The 24,765-nt window shown below is 47.7% G+C and overlaps 1 protein-coding gene across 1 annotated transcript in view; it reads right to left on the bottom strand.

The window, feature by feature from the left end:
* The window catches only part of clpb (ClpB family mitochondrial disaggregase), a 41,614-nt gene extending 17,115 nt beyond the window's left edge, over positions 1-24,499 (bottom strand). Inside the window, 6 exon segments of the mRNA XM_076976444.1 lie at positions 1,732-1,860; positions 3,783-3,886; positions 21,129-21,215; positions 23,684-23,735; positions 23,881-23,975; positions 23,977-24,499. Coding sequence (XP_076832559.1) covers positions 1,732-1,860; positions 3,783-3,886; positions 21,129-21,215; positions 23,684-23,735; positions 23,881-23,975; positions 23,977-24,296 — 787 coding nt within the window. The 5' untranslated portion in view covers positions 24,297-24,499.
* Positions 24,500-24,765: the final 266 nt, after the last annotated feature.

Raw genomic sequence — 24,765 nt, 5'->3', positions numbered from 1 at the left:
AAACAAATATTATACACAGGGCATAAATATCCATATGCTTATTGGATTGCCAGTGTGAGAGGCATGAGATGACATTTCAGCGGTTTTCACAGCAGCACTTTATCAAATTCTGAGTCTGAAAGCAAATTCAGCAATGAATACATTTCTGCCCGTCTATATCTGTTGTAAGCTCATTTGTTGCTCAGACTTTAAATATTATCAAATCTTAAGCATTTTTTTCTAGAACTCCTTAGTCTTGGTTTACATCTTGAAAGTGGGGCAGTTAGCTACTCGAATTCGAATGAAGATATGATTGTGGGGTTTGTCGGACCTCAAACATACCCCAACATACACCAAACAGCAGCAGCTACACATGAGGGTTTGGTGAGGTGACCATGTTCCTGTGGACAGGTCTACAGAATGCTCTCTTTCCCTCACTCACAACGGCTCACTGGATTTGTCAGGCCCTTTTCTCTGAACTGCCAACATTAAAATATTTGGGTTTGTTCAGGCCATAGGGAGAATTGCAGGTGTCAGATACAATAGGGTTATTAGGGAATGAATTCTTAACTCTGTTCCCTAACAGCCATATTGTATCTGACAGATGCAATTCCCCCTCTGTGTAGCATTGCATTGTATTCTATTGTATCTGCTGTGCACTTTAGTAGATGCAGAAAATGTCTCGCTGTGATGATGTCATCACTCTGATCGATGGTTCCTGACATTGGACGCTGCTCTGTCTGCTGGGTGTGGCCACTGGCAGCTGAGACTTCTGGGTAATGGGGCTTTTTAAGCGGTAATCAGATTTTTTAGGTATAAAAAATATATACTTATGTTTGTAAGATGCTCCTTTTTGTTGAATCTGAAAATGCATATGGTGTTTTAGGTGAATTATTTTATTTCTGGATGGAGATTTCTAGACAGTGTTGACACTTAAAGTGTTCCTGTAGCCACACCCTTTTGTATTTCTCCTGATTTCCATCCTCTCTTCCTCCCCCCCTCCCTCCCTCCCTCCCTACCTATCTCTCTCTCTGAAAGCATAGTTGCATATTTGAATAATGAAAGAGAACAAAAAGTATGACCCTGCTGTTTCAGCTATGGAAATGTGTTAAATGCGTTTTAAATCTAAAAACAGCCCGGTTTCATCCACCCACACTTTATCTATGAGCAAGAGTGGATGTGTTTTGTAATTGGCTAATAATGGGCATTCGTAAGAGGTACATGAATGTATCTAATGAAACTGTGTGTGTGTGTGTGTGTGTGTGTGTGTACGAGTGTGTGTGTGAGCCTGTGCATGTGTGGAGCTCGTTCTTATCTTGTGACTACCCTTTGGGCTTAAAAACCATGCCAATATAAACCTCACAATATCCACCCCCCCCCCCCACACACACACACACACACACACACACACACACACACACACACACACACCCTGACGCCCTCTGGGAGCGGGTCAAGTAACCCGCAGATCTTCCACTCCATGGGTGAAAGGTCAACTTGAGCCAAACTGCCCCAGGCGACCCGGGTCACTTGTTTAAGGAGGCAACTTCTCCCCAGGAAGCAAACGTGTGTGCGTGTGTAGATTTTGAAAATCAGACATCTGCAGTGAAATCACCGGGATAACTGTTTCTGATATCCACTATATTGCACATCACACTCATATAACCGTGATAAAGGCACTGCAATTCTTAACACCACAATCTGAAAATGTTCCAAGGTTTTGGGCAGATGACCTTTGACTTTTGCCCTCACCTGCTTCGAGGAGCATGCGTACGGTGCGAAGGTCATCGGCAAGCACGGCGTAGTGGAGCGGCGTACACCCACGGAAACTTGCACGACTGCTGAGACGACTACTGAACTCATCCTCCCTACTGACCAGCACTGGGCAGAGACAGACAGAGAGACAGACAGGTTGGTATGGGGATAGAGAGCACAGCATATCAAAATGTGTAATGTGTGTGTGTGTGTGAGAGAGAGAGAGAGAGAGAGAGAGAGAGAGAGAGAGAGAGAGAGAGAGAGAGAGAGAGAGAGAGAGAGAGAGAGAGAGAGAGAGAAAGAGAGAGAGAGAGAGAGAGAGAGAGAAAGAAAGATTAGAGAGATTAATTATCTACAATTACTAAATTACTAATTGCTTGGAAAGATGATGTGATCATACATCAAGAGACCATAATAACAAAAGGGCGGTAGTACAAGAGAAGGAATTGAGAGAGATGGATAGAATGAGTGAGAGTGTGAGACACGAGAGAAGATGAACACAAGAAAAAGAAAAGAATCAGACATTCATCTTTAAACCAACACAGAAAGCTAACAAGATCAAACTGATCAGAGGTGACAGATCAGACAGACAGTTGAGGGTAGGGTGAACAGACCAGGGAAGGGACAGACAGGTGAGAGTAGGGACAGACAGACAGGGAGGGAAAGGACAGGCAGAGGAGGGTATGGACAGACAGGAACAGGAGAGGAACAGCCAGGCGAAGGTAGAAGGGTAAAAAAGGGAGAAAGGAACAGAGTGAGTGGAAGAATAGAAGGTGGTAGTTAATCAAAGGCAGTCCTTTACCTCGGACATTTGCAGTAAAATAACAAACAGCAGATATTACGCATATAAAACCCAAACACATTCAGTTTTAAATATGTAAGATTTGCTAGTGTTGACAGAGTTACAGGAAATTGGTTTATTAGGTCTTTTTAGACACACACTACCTCATATGGGATAATATACTGACTCCCTTACACGTATACAAACACACTTTGTGAGCTCTGATATCCGAAAGAGACACATACAGAAGTGAAATGAAATAAAATCACACAAGCACACAGAGACACACACACACACACACACACACACACACACACACACACACACACACACACACTTCCTCTCCTTCTGCCCCCCCCCCAACTTTTTCTTCCTCTCATTGTCTTTCTTTTTTTTTCCTACCGTTTTCTCTTCCTCTCTTCCCCTCCTCTCCCTCTCTCTCTCTCACTGCTGTCAGGCTGGTCGTCATTGGTAACTAATGTCTGAGAGCTGGATAATCACAGCTAACTCAATAAAGCGTCAGAGAGAGAGGAGCATACCATCCATCACACACACGCACACACACACACAGCCATAGGAGTACTTTTCACAGAAACACACACACTCAGAAGGAAACATGTTAACACACACACACACACACACACACACACACACACACACACACACACTCTTCTGCCTGCCCATCCATCACGGTGCATCTGGGATAGCTGCCTCCCAGACGGCCCAAAAAACTGCCAACAATACAAATGTGTGTAATATACATATCATATATAAATATGTCTCCTACTGCAGTGTGTGTATGCATGTGTGCACGTTTGTGTGGCTGAGCCTTTTTATGAAAAATAATAAAAAAATAACATGTTTGCAAAATGGAACCATTATAGATATGCAAATATGTTGTGTCTGTGTTTAGATATTCCATAATAACACTGTCCATGGATAAATTGATATTTGTAATAATACACACAAACCCTTGCAGTGTTGCTCCATATGGGAGAGGGCTGAAATATTCTTCTCCTTTTATTTTAAGAGAGCTCTTTGGCTTTATGGTATTATGCACAGATGATTCAGATGCTCTCATGATGATGATGACGATGACTGAAAAGAGTTGGAGGGATTGTGTTCTATAGTAACGAGACTCGCCTCAAGGCACTGCGCACACACACACACACACACACACACACACACACACACACACACACACACACACACACACACACACACACACACACACACACACACACACACACACACACACACGTCATACCATCCAGGGAGTGTATGCCTTTGTCCCGTGCAGTTCCGTAAACACTGCTAAACTCATCCCCTAGGTTCGGATCAGCTCCGGCATCTAGCAGAACCCTCACCACACTGAGAAAAGATAGAAAGAGACAGAGACACAGGAGAGAGAGAGAGAGAGATTTCAGTGAAATGCAAACAGTGAATTGAAATATGCATCCAGAGCAGAGGTCCAGTATGTTCCTGAACCCGCCCATCCTGATCATCCCGCAGCGTCCTGGTTCCTCCCGCCGTGCTCCTGATGTGCCGTCCCGAGACCTGGGATGCTCAGGGCCTCCAGCCCTCCGCCCCTGACCGCAGGGTCCCGATAACCGTACGCTCACCTCATGCTACGCCACTATTAGGCCCTGCTTGCCCTGCACGTAGAGATCGGAGCCCTAAACGTATACAAAGGTGGAAGGCAACTAACTCAGTGCTTCTTATTCCAGCTCTGTAATACCCAGATATGTAATATGTAATATCTATGTGGACTCACAGTGATCTGCTTTCTGGGCATGTATATCAAGCAGAATCCAATCGTTTAAAGAGAATTAAAACAACACAAACTGAGTTTACTTCTGCGTCTGACTGCGATGGATGAATGAAATAGAACGACATTGTCATTGAAATAGTTTCCATCAGTCCAGGGGAGGGAGGCTCCCTTTGTTGCCATGGTGATGTCCGTCTTGCCTGTCCACCTTGGTACACATTTCCCATGCTCCACTGCTCTGCTGGAGGCCGCCACACGCTCGAGCTTCCGGAAAGTTCCACCCACCGGAACGCTTGGCCGAAACGTGTACGCTAAGGGAGTCAGTGCAGCGTCAAAACAAATAGGTATCCCTTAGAAACGGCTTTGAACATTGGCCATGTACACATGAACTGAGACACACACACGCTTCAGGTATATGACTTTCAGCACATTATATTTACCAAGTCAATGTCTTGGTCAGTGTGCACTTAACTGTGAGGCTAGAAGACCATATTAGCACAAACACACTCATGTACACATACACATACACACACACACGCCCACCAATGCACGCACACACACACCTCAAACATTCCAGATGAGGGTTCTGTGGGTGTCATGAAAATGACAAAAATAAAGCAGTTTAATCTAAACAATTTAATACAGTCTTTAACTGTCACATCAAAGGTTTATCAGTCTGCTAAACTAAACTGCAAAAAAGCCTTTAAATGTTTACTTACATTAAAAGCATATTACATATTTAAAGCCAGTGTTCCCTATATTGATCTGTGGGTGTTTTTTTATTACAGCTTTAGGGTCTAAATGACGAACTTCTATGATGAATATGCCACAAGAACACAGAGGCTGTTAACAAAATCACAACTGACAATTTTGTAATTTATTCATGTTACTCACAAATTAGAGATGGCATGATGCCAATGTTCCTGTACCAATCCCATACCCATATTTTTTCATTAGAAAGCACTGCTCATCTGGACCGTTTCCTCATTACTGAGTGCAACTGTAATTCCCCATCAGCTTATTATGGATGTCGTTCCTGTGAATTTGAGAGGTAAACCATCTGACTTAAACCACCACACTCAGACATACATGAGAAGACAGAGACAGGCTACCTGTACTACGAGAGCATAGACAGAGACAGGCTACCTGTACTATATGAGCAGAGACAGGCTACCTGTACTATGTGAGCAGAGACAGACACAGGCTACATGTACTATGCGTGCAGAGACAGGCTACCTGTACTATGTGAGCAGAGACAGGCTACCTGTACTATGTGAGCAGAGACAGGCTACCTGTACTACAAGAGCAGAGACAGAGACAGGCTACCTATATTGTTATTTAACACATGAATAACTGCTTTTCCTTTAACTTTTTCCATCTCTAAAAGGTCTTCCGATTTCATTTCTACGATGCTCAGTGGGCAGGGAAAATAATTAACCAATGATATCAAGTGATATCCTGATAGATAAACTCTTGAATATCCGGGTTCAGTCAGACATACACAATGACTGAGAAGGAAACTATATTATGTACTTCCAGTTCACGTTATCTTTATGGATCCTGTTCTGTTCTGGGAAACTGAATGTTTAAGAGAAAGCAAGGTGAACTGAAATCTTGACCTGAGCTCTTTGAGGGGGTTAAAATGTTCTTTCATGATGTTTACAACACTGGGCATACCTGCTCTGATTACTGCAACAGGTTTGTCCGAGTTCTGCTGAACTTTCTGTGACCTCTTGTGGGCAGAGCCTGGTTCTGTGCCTGGTTCCTGAGGTAATAAGTCTGATCTGTGTGCTAACAGTGGACACTGATGCTCTGGTTTGCGTCAGCCAACAAGTGGCAGAGTTCAGACTGCTTTTTGAAGAACTGTACATGTCTGCATAAGCATATATTTCCCAATGACTGTCAATGGTTACCTCAGACATTTTGAACGTATACATTTCTTCTAATATGTTCTTACAATGACTTTTCTGATTTCTGGTGATCTCACAGCCTCATGCTGGAGCAGCAGGACAGCAGGACACCCTTCAGGGCTGTGCAGATTTGAAGAGTTGGGAACATATCAGAGGGCTTGTGTTTGAGAAACCAGCCCCCCCCCTCGACACGGCATGTGAGAGGGCAGGATGAGACTAAACACTCACCCTGACCCTGACTGAAGCTCAACCTCAAACACACGACGAGAGCGGGGGGGAGGGGAGGGAGAGAGAGAGAACGGGAAAGAGAGAGGGAAACCATTTCTTAAAAGGACAAACACAGGTACTAACTTGTTGAGAGAGATACAAACTTCAGCATCATGTCTTGAACGAACACTAATGGAGACAATTCGCACAGTTTTCAGACTTGATTCAAATGACACTTTTCATATAAAAAAATCCCAACCTTCACTTCTAAAAATGTTTAATTTCATCAACAAAATAAATCACCAATTCTGTTAAGATTTGTTATCTCGCTATCTCACACACACACACACACACACACACACACACACACACACACACACACACACACACACACACCTGCTTCCTGTCTCCAAGTCCTGTCTCTTGTTTACAAAACATTCTTCATGGAAGTAAGTGGAGTTCTACCTATTGTCAGAAAAAAACCCAGACAGCCAGCTGTCCAGTGCTCACTCTCTATATGTGAGACAGGTGGTGTGTGAGCAGTATAGGTCAAGGTGTGTGTGTGTCTATCGAGACAGCATCAGTGAAGCTGTTCAGGGGAAGTTTCATCTTGACACGCTGTGAAGACTTGTTAATATTAAACTTTCCATCTTACTGAATTTTAATATTACATTTTTATGATTTGACAACTCCAATGAAAATCCACACAGAAAAATGACCCACGTTTCCACATCACAAACTCTCAGCATTTTCAGTTCATCATTCCTGGTTCTTCTCACTCCCCTCATTAGTAACACAGTCCTTATTCCCACCCATTCTGACATAATCCCAAAGCATTCCCACCATCCAACCCTCCTAATAGACGGATAATCCCTCTCTCCTGAAGCTCCACTCCACCTCCTTTTCATAAAGGACCCCCCAAACACACACACACACACACACACACACACACACACACACACACGTCTTTCTGTCTGAGTGGAGCCTTGTGTCCAGCCCTCACTCCCTCCCCGTTCCAGCTGGAACGGTCAAGAAGTCCATTGATGGGTAGTGTTCACGTGAATGGTCACTCCTTAGGTCACACACACACACACACACACACACACACACACACACACACACACACACACACACACACACACACACACACACACACATCAAAGCTCAGCAAAACATACATCTCCATACAAACCCTCGTCACTCTTCCTTTACTGCACAAATGCAGGCGTCACATTGTTGAGTTTGGAGCGGGTTGAGTAGCCTTGATCTGTACTGGGCCTACGTGGCCCTGCCCCCCCCCCCACCCATCCAGCCCAAATGGGCTGAAATATCTGCCTGCATTCTCCCAACACACCAGACTCTGCACTAGAATTCTCCTGATCCTGTTCACCATCCACACTTATCCCAAGCCTGCTGAGATTCTACACTCACGTTCTCCTGATACTTCAGATTCCACACTCACGTTCTCCTGATACTTCAGATTCCACACTCACGTTCCCCTGACCCTTCAGATTCCACACTCACGTTCCCCTGATCCTTCAGATTCCACACTCACGTTCCCCTGATCCTTCAGATTCCACACTCACGTTCCCCTGACCCTTCAGATTCCACACTCACGTTCCCCTGATCCTTCAGATTCCACACTCACGTTCCCCTGACCCTTCAGATTCCACACTCACGTTCCCCTGACCCTTCAGATTCCACACTCACGCTCCCCTGACCCTTCAGATTCCACACTCACGTTCCCCTGACCCTTCAGATTCCACACTCACGTTCCCCTGACCCTTCAGATTCCACACTCACGTTCCCCTGATCCTTCAGATTCCACACTCACGTTCTCCCGATCCTTCAGATTCCACACTCACGTTCCCCCGATCCTTCAGATTCCACACTCGCGTTCCCCCGATCCTTCAGATTCCACACTCGCGTTCCCCCGATCCTTCAGATTCCACACTCGCGTTCCCCCGATCCTTCAGATTCCACACTCACGTCCTCCTGATCCTTCAGATACCACACTCACATCCCCCTGATCCTTCAGATTCCACACTCACGTTCCCCTGATCCTTCAGATTCCACACTCACGTTCCCCTGATCCTTCAGATTCCACACTCACGTTCCCCTGATCCTTCAGATTCCACACTCACGTTCCCCTGATCCTTCAGATTCCACACTCACGTTCCCCTGATCCTTCAGATTCCACACTCACGTTCCCCTGATCCTTCAGATTCCACACTCACGTTCCCCTGATCCTTCAGATTCCACACTCACGTTCCCCTGATCCTTCAGATTCCACACTCACGTTCCCCTGATCCTTCAGATTCCACACTCACGTTCTCCTGATCCTTCAGATTCCACACTCACGTTCCCCTGATCCTTCATATTCCACACTCACGTTCCCCTGATCCTTCAGATTCCACACTCACGTTCTCCTGATCCTTCAGATTCCACACTCACGTTCCCCTGATCCTTCATATTCCACACTCACGTTCCCCTGATCCTTCATATTCCACACTCACGTTCCCCTGATCCTTCAGATTCCACACTCACGTTCTCCTGATCCTTCAGATTCCACACTCACGTTCCCCTGATCCTTCATATTCCACACTCACGTTCCCCTGATCCTTCATATTCCACACTCACGTTCTCCTGATCCTTCTCAGATTCCACACTCGCGGTTCCATGATTCTTCTGATTTCACACTCACGTTCACCTGATCCTTCAGATTCCCCACTTACGTTCCCCTGATCCATTTCAGATTCCACACTCGCGTTCACCTGATCCTTCAGATTCCACACTCGCGTTCCCCTGATCCTTCAGATTCCACACTCACGTCCCCCTGATCCTTCAGATTCCACACTCACGTTCCCCTGATCCTTCAGATTCCACACTCACGTTCCCCTGATCCTTCAGATTCCACACTCACGTTCCCCTGATCCTTCAGATTCCACACTCACGTCCCCCTGATCCTTCAGATTCCACACTCACGTCCCCCTGATCCTTCAGATTCCACACTCACGTCCCCCTGATCCTTCAGATTCCCCACTTACGTTCCCCCGATCCTTCAGATTCCACACTCACGTTCCCCCGATCCTTCAGATTCCACACTCACGTTCTCCTGATCCTTCAGATTCCACACTCACGTTCCCCTGATCCTTCAGATTCCACACTCACGTTCCCCTGATCCTTCAGATTCCACACTCACGTTCCCCTGATCCTTCAGATTCCCCACTTACGTTCCCCCGATCCTTCAGATTCCACACTCACGTTCCCCCGATCCTTCAGATTCCACACTCACGTTCTCCTGATCCTTCAGATTCCACACTCACGTTCCCCTGATCCTTCAGATTCCACACTCACGTTCCCCTGATCCTTCAGATTCCACACTCACGTTCCCCTGATCCTTCAGATTCTACACTCACGTTCCCCTGATCCTTCTCAGATTCCACACTCACGTTCCCCTGATCCTTCAGATTTCACACTTACATTCACCTGATCCTTCAGATTCCACACTCACGTTCCCCTGACCCTTCAGATTCCACACTCACGTTCCCCTGATCCTTCAGATTCCACACTCACGTTCCCCTGACCCTTCAGATTCCACACTCACGTTCCCCTGACCCTTCAGATTCCACACTCACGCTCCCCTGACCCTTCAGATTCCACACTCACGTTCCCCTGACCCTTCAGATTCCACACTCACGTTCCCCTGACCCTTCAGATTCCACACTCACGTTCCCCTGACCCTTCAGATTCCACACTCACGTTCCCCTGATCCTTCAGATTCCACACTCACGTTCTCCCGATCCTTCAGATTCCACACTCACGTTCCCCCGATCCTTCAGATTCCACACTCGCGTTCCCCCGATCCTTCAGATTCCACACTCGCGTTCCCCCGATCCTTCAGATTCCACACTCGCGTTCCCCCGATCCTTCAGATTCCACACTCACGTCCTCCTGATCCTTCAGATACCACACTCACATCCCCCTGATCCTTCAGATTCCACACTCACGTTCCCCTGATCCTTCAGATTCCACACTCACGTTCCCCTGATCCTTCAGATTCCACACTCACGTTCCCCTGATCCTTCAGATTCCACACTCACGTTCCCCTGATCCTTCAGATTCCACACTCACGTTCCCCTGATCCTTCAGATTCCACACTCACGTTCCCCTGATCCTTCAGATTCCACACTCACGTTCCCCTGATCCTTCAGATTCCACACTCACGTTCCCCTGATCCTTCAGATTCCACACTCACGTTCCCCTGATCCTTCATATTCCACACTCACGTTCCCCTGATCCTTCAGATTCCACACTCACGTTCTCCTGATCCTTCATATTCCACACTCACGTTCCCCTGATCCTTCATATTCCACACTCACGTTCCCCTGATCCTTCATATTCCACACTCACGTTCTCCTGATCCTTCTCAGATTCCACACTCGCGGTTCCATGATTCTTCTGATTTCACACTCACGTTCACCTGATCCTTCAGATTCCCCACTTACGTTCCCCTGATCCATTTCAGATTCCACACTCGCGTTCACCTGATCCTTCAGATTCCACACTCGCGTTCCCCTGATCCTTCAGATTCCACACTCACGTCCCCCTGATCCTTCAGATTCCACACTCACGTTCCCCTGATCCTTCAGATTCCACACTCACGTTCCCCTGATCCTTCAGATTCCACACTCACGTTCCCCTGATCCTTCAGATTCCACACTCACGTCCCCCTGATCCTTCAGATTCCACACTCACGTTCCCCTGATCCTTCAGATTCCACACTCACGTTCCCCTGATCCTTCAGATTCCACACTCACGTTCCCCTGACCCTTCAGATTCCACACTCACGTTCCCCTGACCCTTCAGATTCCACACTCACGTTCCCCTGATCCTTCAGATTCCACACTCACGTTCTCCCGATCCTTCAGATTCCACACTCGCGTTCCCCCGATCCTTCAGATTCCACACTCGCGTTCCCCCGATCCTTCAGATTCCACACTCGCGTTCCCCCGATCCTTCAGATTCCACACTCGCGTTCCCCCGATCCTTCAGATTCCACACTCACGTCCTCCTGATCCTTCAGATACCACACTCACATCCCCCTGATCCTTCAGATTCCACACTCACGTTCCCCTGATCCTTCAGATTCCACACTCACGTTCCCCTGATCCTTCAGATTCCACACTCACGTTCCCCTGATCCTTCAGATTCCACACTCACGTTCCCCTGATCCTTCAGATTCCACACTCACGTTCCCCTGATCCTTCAGATTCCACACTCACGTTCCCCTGATCCTTCAGATTCCACACTCACGTTCCCCTGATCCTTCAGATTCCACACTCACGTTCCCCTGATCCTTCAGATTCCACACTCACGTTCTCCTGATCCTTCAGATTCCACACTCACGTTCCCCTGATCCTTCATATTCCACACTCACGTTCCCCTGATCCTTCAGATTCCACACTCACGTTCTCCTGATCCTTCAGATTCCACACTCACGTTCCCCTGATCCTTCATATTCCACACTCACGTTCCCCTGATCCTTCATATTCCACACTCACGTTCCCCTGATCCTTCAGATTCCACACTCACGTTCTCCTGATCCTTCAGATTCCACACTCACGTTCCCCTGATCCTTCATATTCCACACTCACGTTCCCCTGATCCTTCATATTCCACACTCACGTTCTCCTGATCCTTCTCAGATTCCACACTCGCGGTTCCATGATTCTTCTGATTTCACACTCACGTTCACCTGATCCTTCAGATTCCCCACTTACGTTCCCCTGATCCATTTCAGATTCCACACTCGCGTTCACCTGATCCTTCAGATTCCACACTCGCGTTCCCCTGATCCTTCAGATTCCACACTCACGTCCCCCTGATCCTTCAGATTCCACACTCACGTTCCCCTGATCCTTCAGATTCCACACTCACGTTCCCCTGATCCTTCAGATTCCACACTCACGTTCCCCTGATCCTTCAGATTCCACACTCACGTCCCCCTGATCCTTCAGATTCCACACTCACGTCCCCCTGATCCTTCAGATTCCACACTCACGTCCCCCTGATCCTTCAGATTCCCCACTTACGTTCCCCCGATCCTTCAGATTCCACACTCACGTTCCCCCGATCCTTCAGATTCCACACTCACGTTCTCCTGATCCTTCAGATTCCACACTCACGTTCCCCTGATCCTTCAGATTCCACACTCACGTTCCCCTGATCCTTCAGATTCCACACTCACGTTCCCCTGATCCTTCAGATTCCCCACTTACGTTCCCCCGATCCTTCAGATTCCACACTCACGTTCCCCCGATCCTTCAGATTCCACACTCACGTTCTCCTGATCCTTCAGATTCCACACTCACGTTCCCCTGATCCTTCAGATTCCACACTCACGTTCCCCTGATCCTTCAGATTCCACACTCACGTTCCCCTGATCCTTCAGATTCTACACTCACGTTCCCCTGATCCTTCTCAGATTCCACACTCACGTTCCCCTGATCCTTCAGATTTCACACTTACATTCACCTGATCCTTCAGATTCCACACTCACGTTCCCCTGACCCTTCAGATTCCACACTCACGTTCCCCTGATCCTTCAGATTCCACACTCACGTTCCCCTGACCCTTCAGATTCCACACTCACGTTCCCCTGACCCTTCAGATTCCACACTCACGCTCCCCTGACCCTTCAGATTCCACACTCACGTTCCCCTGACCCTTCAGATTCCACACTCACGTTCCCCTGACCCTTCAGATTCCACACTCACGTTCCCCTGACCCTTCAGATTCCACACTCACGTTCCCCTGATCCTTCAGATTCCACACTCACGTTCTCCCGATCCTTCAGATTCCACACTCACGTTCCCCCGATCCTTCAGATTCCACACTCGCGTTCCCCCGATCCTTCAGATTCCACACTCGCGTTCCCCCGATCCTTCAGATTCCACACTCGCGTTCCCCCGATCCTTCAGATTCCACACTCACGTCCTCCTGATCCTTCAGATACCACACTCACATCCCCCTGATCCTTCAGATTCCACACTCACGTTCTCCTGATCCTTCAGATTCCACACTCACGTTCCCCTGATCCTTCATATTCCACACTCACGTTCCCCTGATCCTTCAGATTCCACACTCACGTTCTCCTGATCCTTCAGATTCCACACTCACGTTCCCCTGATCCTTCATATTCCACACTCACGTTCCCCTGATCCTTCATATTCCACACTCACGTTCCCCTGATCCTTCAGATTCCACACTCACGTTCTCCTGATCCTTCAGATTCCACACTCACGTTCCCCTGATCCTTCATATTCCACACTCACGTTCCCCTGATCCTTCATATTCCACACTCACGTTCTCCTGATCCTTCTCAGATTCCACACTCGCGGTTCCATGATTCTTCTGATTTCACACTCACGTTCACCTGATCCTTCAGATTCCCCACTTACGTTCCCCTGATCCATTTCAGATTCCACACTCGCGTTCACCTGATCCTTCAGATTCCACACTCGCGTTCCCCTGATCCTTCAGATTCCACACTCACGTCCCCCTGATCCTTCAGATTCCACACTCACGTTCCCCTGATCCTTCAGATTCCACACTCACGTTCCCCTGATCCTTCAGATTCCACACTCACGTTCCCCTGATCCTTCAGATTCCACACTCACGTCCCCCTGATCCTTCAGATTCCACACTCACGTCCCCCTGATCCTTCAGATTCCACACTCACGTCCCCCTGATCCTTCAGATTCCCCACTTACGTTCCCCCGATCCTTCAGATTCCACACTCACGTTCCCCCGATCCTTCAGATTCCACACTCACGTTCTCCTGATCCTTCAGATTCCACACTCACGTTCCCCTGATCCTTCAGATTCCACACTCACGTTCCCCTGATCCTTCAGATTCCACACTCACGTTCCCCTGATCCTTCAGATTCCCCACTTACGTTCCCCCGATCCTTCAGATTCCACACTCACGTTCCCCCGATCCTTCAGATTCCACACTCACGTTCTCCTGATCCTTCAGATTCCACACTCACGTTCCCCTGATCCTTCAGATTCCACACTCACGTTCCCCTGATCCTTCAGATTCCACACTCACGTTCCCCTGATCCTTCAGATTCTACACTCACGTTCCCCTGATCCTTCTCAGATTCCACACTCACGTTCCCCTGATCCTTCAGATTTCACACTTACATTCACCTGATCCTTCAGATTCCACACTCACGTTCCCCTGACCCTTCAGATTCCACACTCACGTTCCCCTGATCCTTCAGATTCCACACTCACGTTCCCCTGACCCTTCAGATTCCACACTCACGTTCCCCTGACCCTTCAGATTCCACACTCACGCTCCCCTGACCCTTCAGATTCCACACTCACGTTCCCCTGACCCTTCAGATTCCACACTCACGTTCCCCTGACCCTTCAGATTCCACACTCACGTTCCCCTGACCCTTCAGATTCCACACTCACGTTCCCCTGATCCTTCAGATTCCACACTCACGTTCTCCCGATCCTTCAGATTCCACACTCACGTTCCCCCGATCCTTCAGATTCCACACTCGCGTTCCCCCGATCCTTCAGATTCCACACTCGCGTTCCCCCGATCCTTCAGATTCCACACTCGCGTTCCCCCGATCCTTCAGATTCCACACTCACGTCCTCCTGATCCTTCAGATACCACACTCACATCCCCCTGATCCTTCAGATTCCACACTCACGTTCCCCTGATCCTTCAGATTCCACACTCACGTTCCCCTGATCCTTCAGATTCCACACTCACGTTCCCCTGATCCTTCAGATTCCACACTCACGTTCCCCTGATCCTTCAGATTCCACACTCACGTTCCCCTGATCCTTCAGATTCCACACTCACGTTCCCCTGATCCTTCAGATTCCACACTCACGTTCCCCTGATCCTTCAGATTCCACACTCACGTTCCCCTGATCCTTCAGATTCCACACTCACGTTCCCCTGATCCTTCAGATTCCACACTCACGTTCCCCTGATCCTTCATATTCCACACTCACGTTCACCTGATCCTTCAGATTCCCCACTTACGTTCCCCTGATCCATTTCAGATTCCACACTCGCGTTCACCTGATCCTTCAGATTCCACACTCGCGTTCCCCTGATCCTTCAGATTCCACACTCACGTCCCCCTGATCCTTCAGATTCCACACTCACGTTCCCCTGATCCTTCAGATTCCACACTCACGTTCCCCTGATCCTTCAGATTCCACACTCACGTTCCCCTGATCCTTCAGATTCCACACTCACGTCCCCCTGATCCTTCAGATTCCACACTCACGTTCCCCTGATCCTTCAGATTCCACACTCACGTTCCCCTGATCCTTCAGATTCCACACTCACGTTCCCCTGACCCTTCAGATTCCACACTCACGTTCCCCTGACCCTTCAGATTCCACACTCACGTTCCCCTGATCCTTCAGATTCCACACTCACGTTCTCCCGATCCTTCAGATTCCACACTCGCGTTCCCCCGATCCTTCAGATTCCACACTCGCGTTCCCCCGATCCTTCAGATTCCACACTCGCGTTCCCCCGATCCTTCAGATTCCACACTCGCGTTCCCCCGATCCTTCAGATTCCACACTCACGTCCTCCTGATCCTTCAGATACCACACTCACATCCCCCTGATCCTTCAGATTCCACACTCACGTTCCCCTGATCCTTCAGATTCCACACTCACGTTCCCCTGATCCTTCAGATTCCACACTCACGTTCCCCTGATCCTTCAGATTCCACACTCACGTTCCCCTGATCCTTCAGATTCCACACTCACGTTCCCCTGATCCTTCAGATTCCACACTCACGTTCCCCTGATCCTTCAGATTCCACACTCACGTTCCCCTGATCCTTCAGATTCCACACTCACGTTCCCCTGATCCTTCAGATTCCACACTCACGTTCCCCTGATCCTTCAGATTCCACACTCACGTTCTCCTGATCCTTCAGATTCCACACTCACGTTCCCCTGATCCTTCATATTCCACACTCACGTTCCCCTGATCCTTCAGATTCCACACTCACGTTCTCCTGATCCTTCAGATTCCACACTCACGTTCCCCTGATCCTTCATATTCCACACTCACGTTCCCCTGATCCTTCATATTCCACACTCACGTTCCCCTGATCCTTCAGATTCCACACTCACGTTCTCCTGATCCTTCAGATTCCACACTCACGTTCCCCTGATCCTTCATATTCCACACTCACGTTCCCCTGATCCTTCATATTCCACACTCACGTTCTCCTGATCCTTCTCAGATTCCACACTCGCGGTTCCATGATTCTTCTGATTTCACACTCACGTTCACCTGATCCTTCAGATTCCCCACTTACGTTCCCCTGATCCATTTCAGATTCCACACTCGCGTTCACCTGATCCTTCAGATTCCACACTCGCGTTCCCCTGATCCTTCAGATTCCACACTCACGTCCCCCTGATCCTTCAGATTCCACACTCACGTTCCCCTGATCCTTCAGATTCCACACTCACGTTCCCCTGATCCTTCAGATTCCACACTCACGTTCCCCTGATCCTTCAGATTCCACACTCACGTCCCCCTGATCCTTCAGATTCCACACTCACGTCCCCCTGATCCTTCAGATTCCACACTCACGTCCCCCTGATCCTTCAGATTCCCCACTTACGTTCCCCTGATCCTTCAGATTCCACACTCACGTTCCCCCGATCCTTCAGATTCCACACTCACGTTCTCCTGATCCTTCAGATTCCACACTCACGTTCCCCTGATCCTTCAGATTCCACACTCACGTTCCCCTGATCCTTCAGATTCCACACTCACGTTCCCCTGATCCTTCAGATTCCCCACTTACGTTCCCCCGATCCTTCAGATTCCACACTCACGTTCCCCCGATCCTTCAGATTCCACACTCACGTTCTCCTGATCCTTCAGATTCCACACTCACGTTCCCCTGATCCTTCAGATTCCACACTCACGTTCCCCTGATCCTTCAGATTCCACACTCACGTTCCCCTGATCCTTCAGATTCTACACTCACGTTCCCCTGATCCTTCTCAGATTCCACACTCACGTTCCCCTGATCCTTCTCAGATTTCACACTTACATTCACCTGATCCTTCAGATTCCACACTCACGTTCCCCTGACCCTTCAGATTCCACACTCACGTTCCCCTGATCCTTCAGATTCCACACTCACGTTCCCCTGACCCTTCAGATTCCACACTCACGTTCACCTGATCCTTCAGATTCCACACTCGCGTTCACCTGATCCTTCAGATTCTACACTCGCGTTCACCTGATCCTTCAGATTCTACACTCGCGTTCCACTGATCCTTCAGATTCCACACTCACGTTCACCCGATCCTTCAGATTCCCCACTTACGTTCCCCCGATCCTTCAGATTCCACACTCACGTTCTCCTGATCCTTCAGATTCCACACTCACGTTCCCCTGATCCTTCAGATTCCACACTCACGTTCCCCTGATCCTTCAGATTCCACACTAGAATAGCTACAAGCTAGCTAGAAGCGCTTCTAAAACATCTAGCCACTAGCTAGAAGCGCTTCTAAAACATCCCTGGAGACAGTAAAGTCGTAGCCAAGCTCCTGACACCAGAAGAGTCAAACTCACCACCATCAACACATTCTTATCTCTCTCACACACACACACACACACACTTTACACCTGTCCCCAGCTGAGAGACAAACAGCGCTTAGTGTCAAGATGAAGATAGGTCCACTGTAATCTCCTTTTTACGACCCCCTCACCAAATTAACACTAGCTGCTCTTCCACGTGTGCTAGAAGTCTGTGGCGTGAACATGGGCCATGGTCGTCTGCTACGACTCGCTCTGCCTACTGAACAGGACAGTGAAGAGTCTGTCCCTCTGTCTGCAGACACGTGGACACTGGACAAATGATACACTGGAATTCATTTACTTATAATAATTTAACAGGAACAATAAATGCACACAGAGACGATGCACAAGCATAAACGTGAGAAACGCAGGACCTAACGTGAGGAAGAGTGTGAGAGAGGAAGAGTGTGAGAGTGCCCACACAGCGAGGAGCGCAGAACACGCACCGATATCAGCTAGAGATAAACACATAAAAAATAAGGCACCAACAGTCATTTGAAGAAGAGATACTGAGAGATGACAAGATGGATAAAGGAGACCGCTCTAATGAAACATTTCCTGATGTGGGCGGTCTTTCTCATCAACCCTGAAGCTCTGATTGGTCACAAGGGGCTTTGAGTGACAGGAAGACAGAGTCAGTGTCATAGCAACTATGAGTTATACCACTCATAACAGGCAAAGAGAGTGCAGCACAAAAGAGTGCGTGTGCGCACACACACACACACACACACACACACAAAATAAACACCCACCAGCATTGTCTATAAGTTTTTTGTGATGGATTTCTGAAAGGTGGTGATATGTTTAGTACAGACACTGATGGAAACATCATTAATCTATGGTGGCTAAATAAGAGAGAGAGAAGATTTAAATTCTGCCACTAGAGAGTGTGAAAGAGCAAAGTCCTTTTCTCATAATGACAAATAGACACCGATTATTTTTGTCACAAATATTTACTACAGAGAATTCTTCATAGCACTCAACATAATACATGCGGGCAAACTAAGCTATTCTTTGTATACACTGAGGACAGAAAAACACTCCCTCTTACTCTCTCACAAACCATAACTACATAGATATACATGCACGCACACATATAATCATTCAAACAATAGCTCATGTTATAAGTTACACCCTACATACAGACTATAAAGTGTCCACAAGGGACAGACAGACACGCGTGTGCATGTGTCCGCACACACAGAGACGTGTTTACTACCCTTGTAGGACCTTCCATCAGCATCGAGATTATTTAGTGCTACATCTACACCTAACCCTAGCTCTAATCCTAACCCTAACCCTAGCTCTAATCCTAACCCTAACCCTAGCTCTAATCCTAACCCTAGCTCTAATCCTAACCCTAAAAAAAATAATAAGGTAGTTGTGCATTGTGGTCCCCATAAGGTGAAAAATTTTCCTATCCTTATGGGGACATTTGGTCTCCACACACACACACACACACACACACACACACACACACACACACACACACACACACACACACACACACACACGACAGTTGAGCAGGAGGGTTTGGGTGGGGCTAAGGTGGTGCTCACGGATAAATGTAAAAGCAGCAGACGGCTGGCCCCACCCTGAGCCCCATCCTGAGCTCCACCCTGAGCTCCACCTCCTCCCCCACCTCCTCCGGGGTCCTCCTCTACTCCGTGTCTCTCACACTTGGCCTGTCTTGGCTCTCTCTCCACAGTCCCCACTTGTATCTCTTTCCTCCACATTCTCCACACTTCTAACTCCCCACACATCTCTCCGTCACATCTCTCTCTTTATTTCTCTTTATCTGAAGTCAGCTCAACTCCCACGTGCACCCACAACACTCCCAAAGTTCCTCATCAGTCCATCTTGCCCCTTTCTTAACCTCACGCCACAACCCAACGAGCCGTTACGCCTCAACGAGCCACCCCACGTCTTGCTTCCGCACTGCCAAGCGCTGCCCAGTAGCACGTCTAGGAACACGGACCTGGCAAAGCTCACATCATGCTCCTTCCTGTCTGCCCATCCCGCCGGCCTCCCCACAGGCCACCGACTCTGGGGGTTGACCAATCAGGGGGCACAGGGTGAGGTTTCCCCCCTCGTAGGGGTGAGGTTTCCCCCTCATCTCTTTGAAGGTCCAGAGGTCTCTGCTATGTTTGCCCAGTCAGAATGGCATCTGTTTCATTTCAGAGGGGCAATGGCCCTCACCCCTCTGCTCAAAAGAGGGGGCATGCCCCCACCGCAATACGCTTCCTAAATTGGATTCTAAGCTCCAACAGCCCCCCCCCCCCCCCCCCCCCCCCCCCCCCCCCCCCCCCACCAACCTCTTCTCATTTTCTGTGTGCACTGTGTGTCTGTGCGTGCAAAGACATTAATTACATTTGCTAAGAGGTGAAGGGGAGGGTGGCATGACTCCTAGACAGATACAATTTTCCAACATGTCTTCACAACCCCATCCTTTGCATTGTGGGTAAGGGGTGAACACTGCCGGCAACAGAAGACGTCGGCAGGCATCACCCAGAGGGGGCGAGGGGGGGAGGGGGGGGGGGGTCTCTACATGCAGGTTAGCCTCACCTCCACCCACGAGATTCATCCTGACACTTGGATCCGTCACCATTTCCAAGTGGAAAGGAGTAATGTCAGAAGAAGACCTGACTCGTCTGACTCGTGTGTTCCAAAACAAAACCTCATATCTGGAAGAATATCACCTTTAAATCTAAACTGTTGTTTCAAAAAACTATTTATAATACTGTTCTGAAATAATTTTTATAATTTTTTTTTAAAATCTATTTACTGACATTCACTAAATGAAATGTCTTTTTTATTATACATTATTATTATGAATTAACATCAACAAACTACAATAGCGCCCCAAACTCTAGAAACAGCAGACTCTCTGCATATTAAGACTCATTACTTTTCCAATCTCACACACAAAGGAGTCCCTTAAATGCACACGTATCCTGAACATCACGATCGATTAGTAGCACGCTTCATCACAGAACATTTGACAAACGCTGGTTTCAAACACTTATCCAATGCGCCCAGAGACACACACACGTCTCTTACTTGTGATGCCTGTTCATGGAGGCAACCATAAGTGCAGTCCAGCCCAGCCGGTGACGTGTGTTTGGGTCTATTCCGTCTGCCAACAACCTGAGACAGACACAGAGACAGACACAAAGAGGGGGAAGAATAGCAATAAGTAAAAGAAAAAAAGCAAGTAAGTTATCCTGTAGCCGTCTGTCTCAGGGCAAGAGTGTGTGTGTGTGTGTGTGTGTGTTTGTGTGTGTGTGTGTGTGTGTTTACAGTAAACACAACCTCCTATGTTACCTCATGTATCCAGTCTGGCCTCTAACTTAAAGTACTTAACACATCTGGTGTCTTAGCATGTGTGCACACACACACAGGCACACACGCACACACACACAGACACACACACTTCGCAACCATCTGCACAGTTGCCTCTGGGCTAAAGTCAAGCAACGAATCCTAAAGCCCCATGTACCACTCAACCACTTTCCTATATTTTTCTTTCTTTCACTCCCACACACACACTCAAGTTTCACACACCTCACTGATCTCTTTGTTCAAAGGTTTATCGGCAGCATACGTGCAGACAATCTGCCACACACATCGCATGTGGAGGACAGTTGTGTGTGTGTGTGTGTGTACTGCATAGCAAGATTTAAGATTGCGCCATTTTATATTTGCCTGCTAATCTTTTGGTCAGTGATGAAGTGGATGTGTTCACAGATATAACAGAATGCCTGAGAGTGAGATGGCAACGCTGACTGGCATATACCATGTGCCTCTGCCACAGGGACTCACGTGTGATGCATATTATTAAAACCATCAACGTTATCTGGAAACTTTGTCGCTACAACACTGACAGCTACAGCTGCTTAACAGTGGGATTTAATGCACCGATGTACTGTAGATGTATTGCATGATGAAGTCAGACTGTACAGATAAAGCACAGTGAAAATTCTGTTTACATTTAACTTTTTAATTGTTCACTTTACCACTAGTAGATAATATATTATTATTACTAATATATTGACTGCTGAGTGAAGTTTTAATTCAGAATTTGTTATGGATGTTTGGGATTACATTTCAAAATAGGGAAGGAAGTGTATTGCTGTTTGGGTGGAGGACCAGTGTATCTGTGAATGTGTGTGCATGTATATCATATCAGAACATGAAAATAGCAACTACATAAGTAATTATAGAGTTTGCTTTATGCTAAGGTTCACCATAGAACATGCATACCATCACTCAAAGAGTCACACACACCTGACAGATGGTGCAATATGGTCATATGCCATCTCAACCTTCTCACTCACCCACACACACTCGCATAGGGTGCTTTAATTCCACAAGGCATGTCTGTGTGTGTGCGCGTGTGTGTGTGTGTGTGTGTGTAGAGCGCCATACTGTGCTAGATTATAGTTTACGTTTCACCACACTCTCTCCAACCTTTCCTTTTGAGTTCTCATCTCTTCCTCTCACCCTCTTTCACCCTTTTTAAGGTGTGCTTGGGTGCACACTAAGCAATAAACCACTGCTGCCCTCCAGTGGATGGACATGTGCACTACCTCAGTTCAGTTACAATTTCTCCACTGAACGAGATAAACTGATTGCTTGAAGTACTGTACAACAATAAAACTGCACTTCAGTGCCTAACCTATTCAAAACTTTACAGGCCACTAAATAATTCATAGATAGATTTTGTGGCAACTGAGCAATCCAAACCCTGCCAATTCAGAAGGTGACTGGCCATATTGTCCTTGGAAAAGACTTCAGTCTGAGACGGTAAACAAATGCTGCACGTGTCATTTTAGCGTATTTAGGCAGAAGGTTGCAGCGTGAGGTACACGTGTACATTTCACACTTCATTTAAGGGTCGTTCCTTATGCGGTTGGGGAAGGCTGCATAACTAACAGCTGCTGTGGTCACACGACTGACCGCTCACGTGGTCCACAAAGGCCAACAATTACTGGGAATCACAGGTTAAAATCATCTCTGTAGTAATTACTGAAGATTAGGTGTTCTAACATTTTGCTGAGACTGGACAAAAAACAACTGAACTTAAATTTCACATGTTCTGTATATTAGCAACGCATCTGTTATGATGGAAACATATTTCATTAGTGAAACATTTATGATAATCTGCCATAGATCTGGTTGAAAGGGGAAAATCTCTTGACTGTGTATCATCCAGTGCACTAGTGAATTCCACATGCTGCCTTGAGTTAATGATCAATATCAGGAATTTGAAAAGATCCAAAAACTTAGGAACAGTGGAGGAGCTAGACTTGTTTTCAAGGGGTGGCCAAGGCTTTACCAGAGGGGTCCATATACAATGGGGGGTTTTGGCGAGCGCAAGTTGTCGACCTGGGGGGGGGGGGGTGCGCGAGCGTAAGCTGTCAACGGGGGTTTGCGAGTGTAAAATGGACACAAATTATGTATTATATCGCGATCGACCAATCGCTAGTGGTTCGCAAGTGGGGTGGCACAGTCTCTGTTGGGGGGCCCCCCCTTTGGTTCCGCCACTGAGTAGGAAGTGACATCACAACCATGGAAACAGGTGAAACGCACTGCAGTTTTATTTCTCTGTTTACCTTTTCAGGTCCTCTTTGTTGTTGGATCTGGCTGCATCCAAAAGAGAATCACCTGGGGAGGTAGGAGTGTACGAGTGGACATTATAACTTCTTTCACACACAACTCACATCCCAGCATAATATAATTTTGAACAAATGCTTCTATTACTGCAGAATACCATGTAAGCGCGTGTTCCTGGCGCGAACAGGTAAGATACCTTTACTGTCGTTGTCTTTCTTTAGGCAGAACGCAACGGCTGCGGCAGACAGCACGCCTGCTGAAGCGGACACGCGCATCCCGTTGCCGCTCGTGCCCCGCGGCCTCCTCCCAGTAGCTGCTGGTGCGTCCCACAGACACCAGCGCCGCCCAGCTGTTCCTGCGGCTCTCCAGGCTAGTGAGCCACCTGGTGGCCAACTGGTGGTACTGCACATGAGGGGTAACGGGGGTGCCACACGCCTCGTCGCTTAAAGTTGGCTTTCTGGACACCCGCGTGGTGGAAGCAACGTGATTTCTACCCTTCTCGAGCTCGTGGACATTCTGGCACCTGACAGATGTCCCCTTTAGCGCGCGACACGGGGACAGGCTGCGCGACCTTCGCATCAGCAACCGCTTCGGTACGGATGACAGCAGCATGGTGACGCCTTCTGACCTGTTAAGAGTTTACGCGAGACTGAGTTACTGACCGTTAATTTGATAACGTTTAAACGTAGTATGTCCGATGCGTCTTCGACAAGTTTGATGTCATCGGGGTTTAATATTATCAGGTATGGTGAACGAAGGTATGGTGGCAAGACTTGGACAGGACAGGAAAACAAGCGTCGCACATGTAGCGCGTCATCCCAACGCAAAGGATCATGGGAGCTGAAGTATTTAAAGAGCTAACGGCATCCCAGCTCCCGTTTATAATATAAATTGTTAATATGTTAATATCATTTTAGAATTATACCAGCATTGATCGACTTTGATTGTCTTCTGTAATAAAAGGTGTCTTATTTCTCATTACATGTAAATATTTCGTTGATTACGATAGTATATGTGAACACCAGGTGGCGTGGTGAATTCGATACATTATTTGCTGTTATGATTCATGGGCGACTTCGTC

This window comes from Brachyhypopomus gauderio, chromosome 16, assembly GCF_052324685.1.
Source record: "Brachyhypopomus gauderio isolate BG-103 chromosome 16, BGAUD_0.2, whole genome shotgun sequence".
In the NCBI taxonomy this organism is placed as follows: Eukaryota; Metazoa; Chordata; class Actinopteri; order Gymnotiformes; family Hypopomidae; genus Brachyhypopomus; species Brachyhypopomus gauderio.
This window is presented reverse-complemented; position numbering and strand designations above follow the sequence as displayed.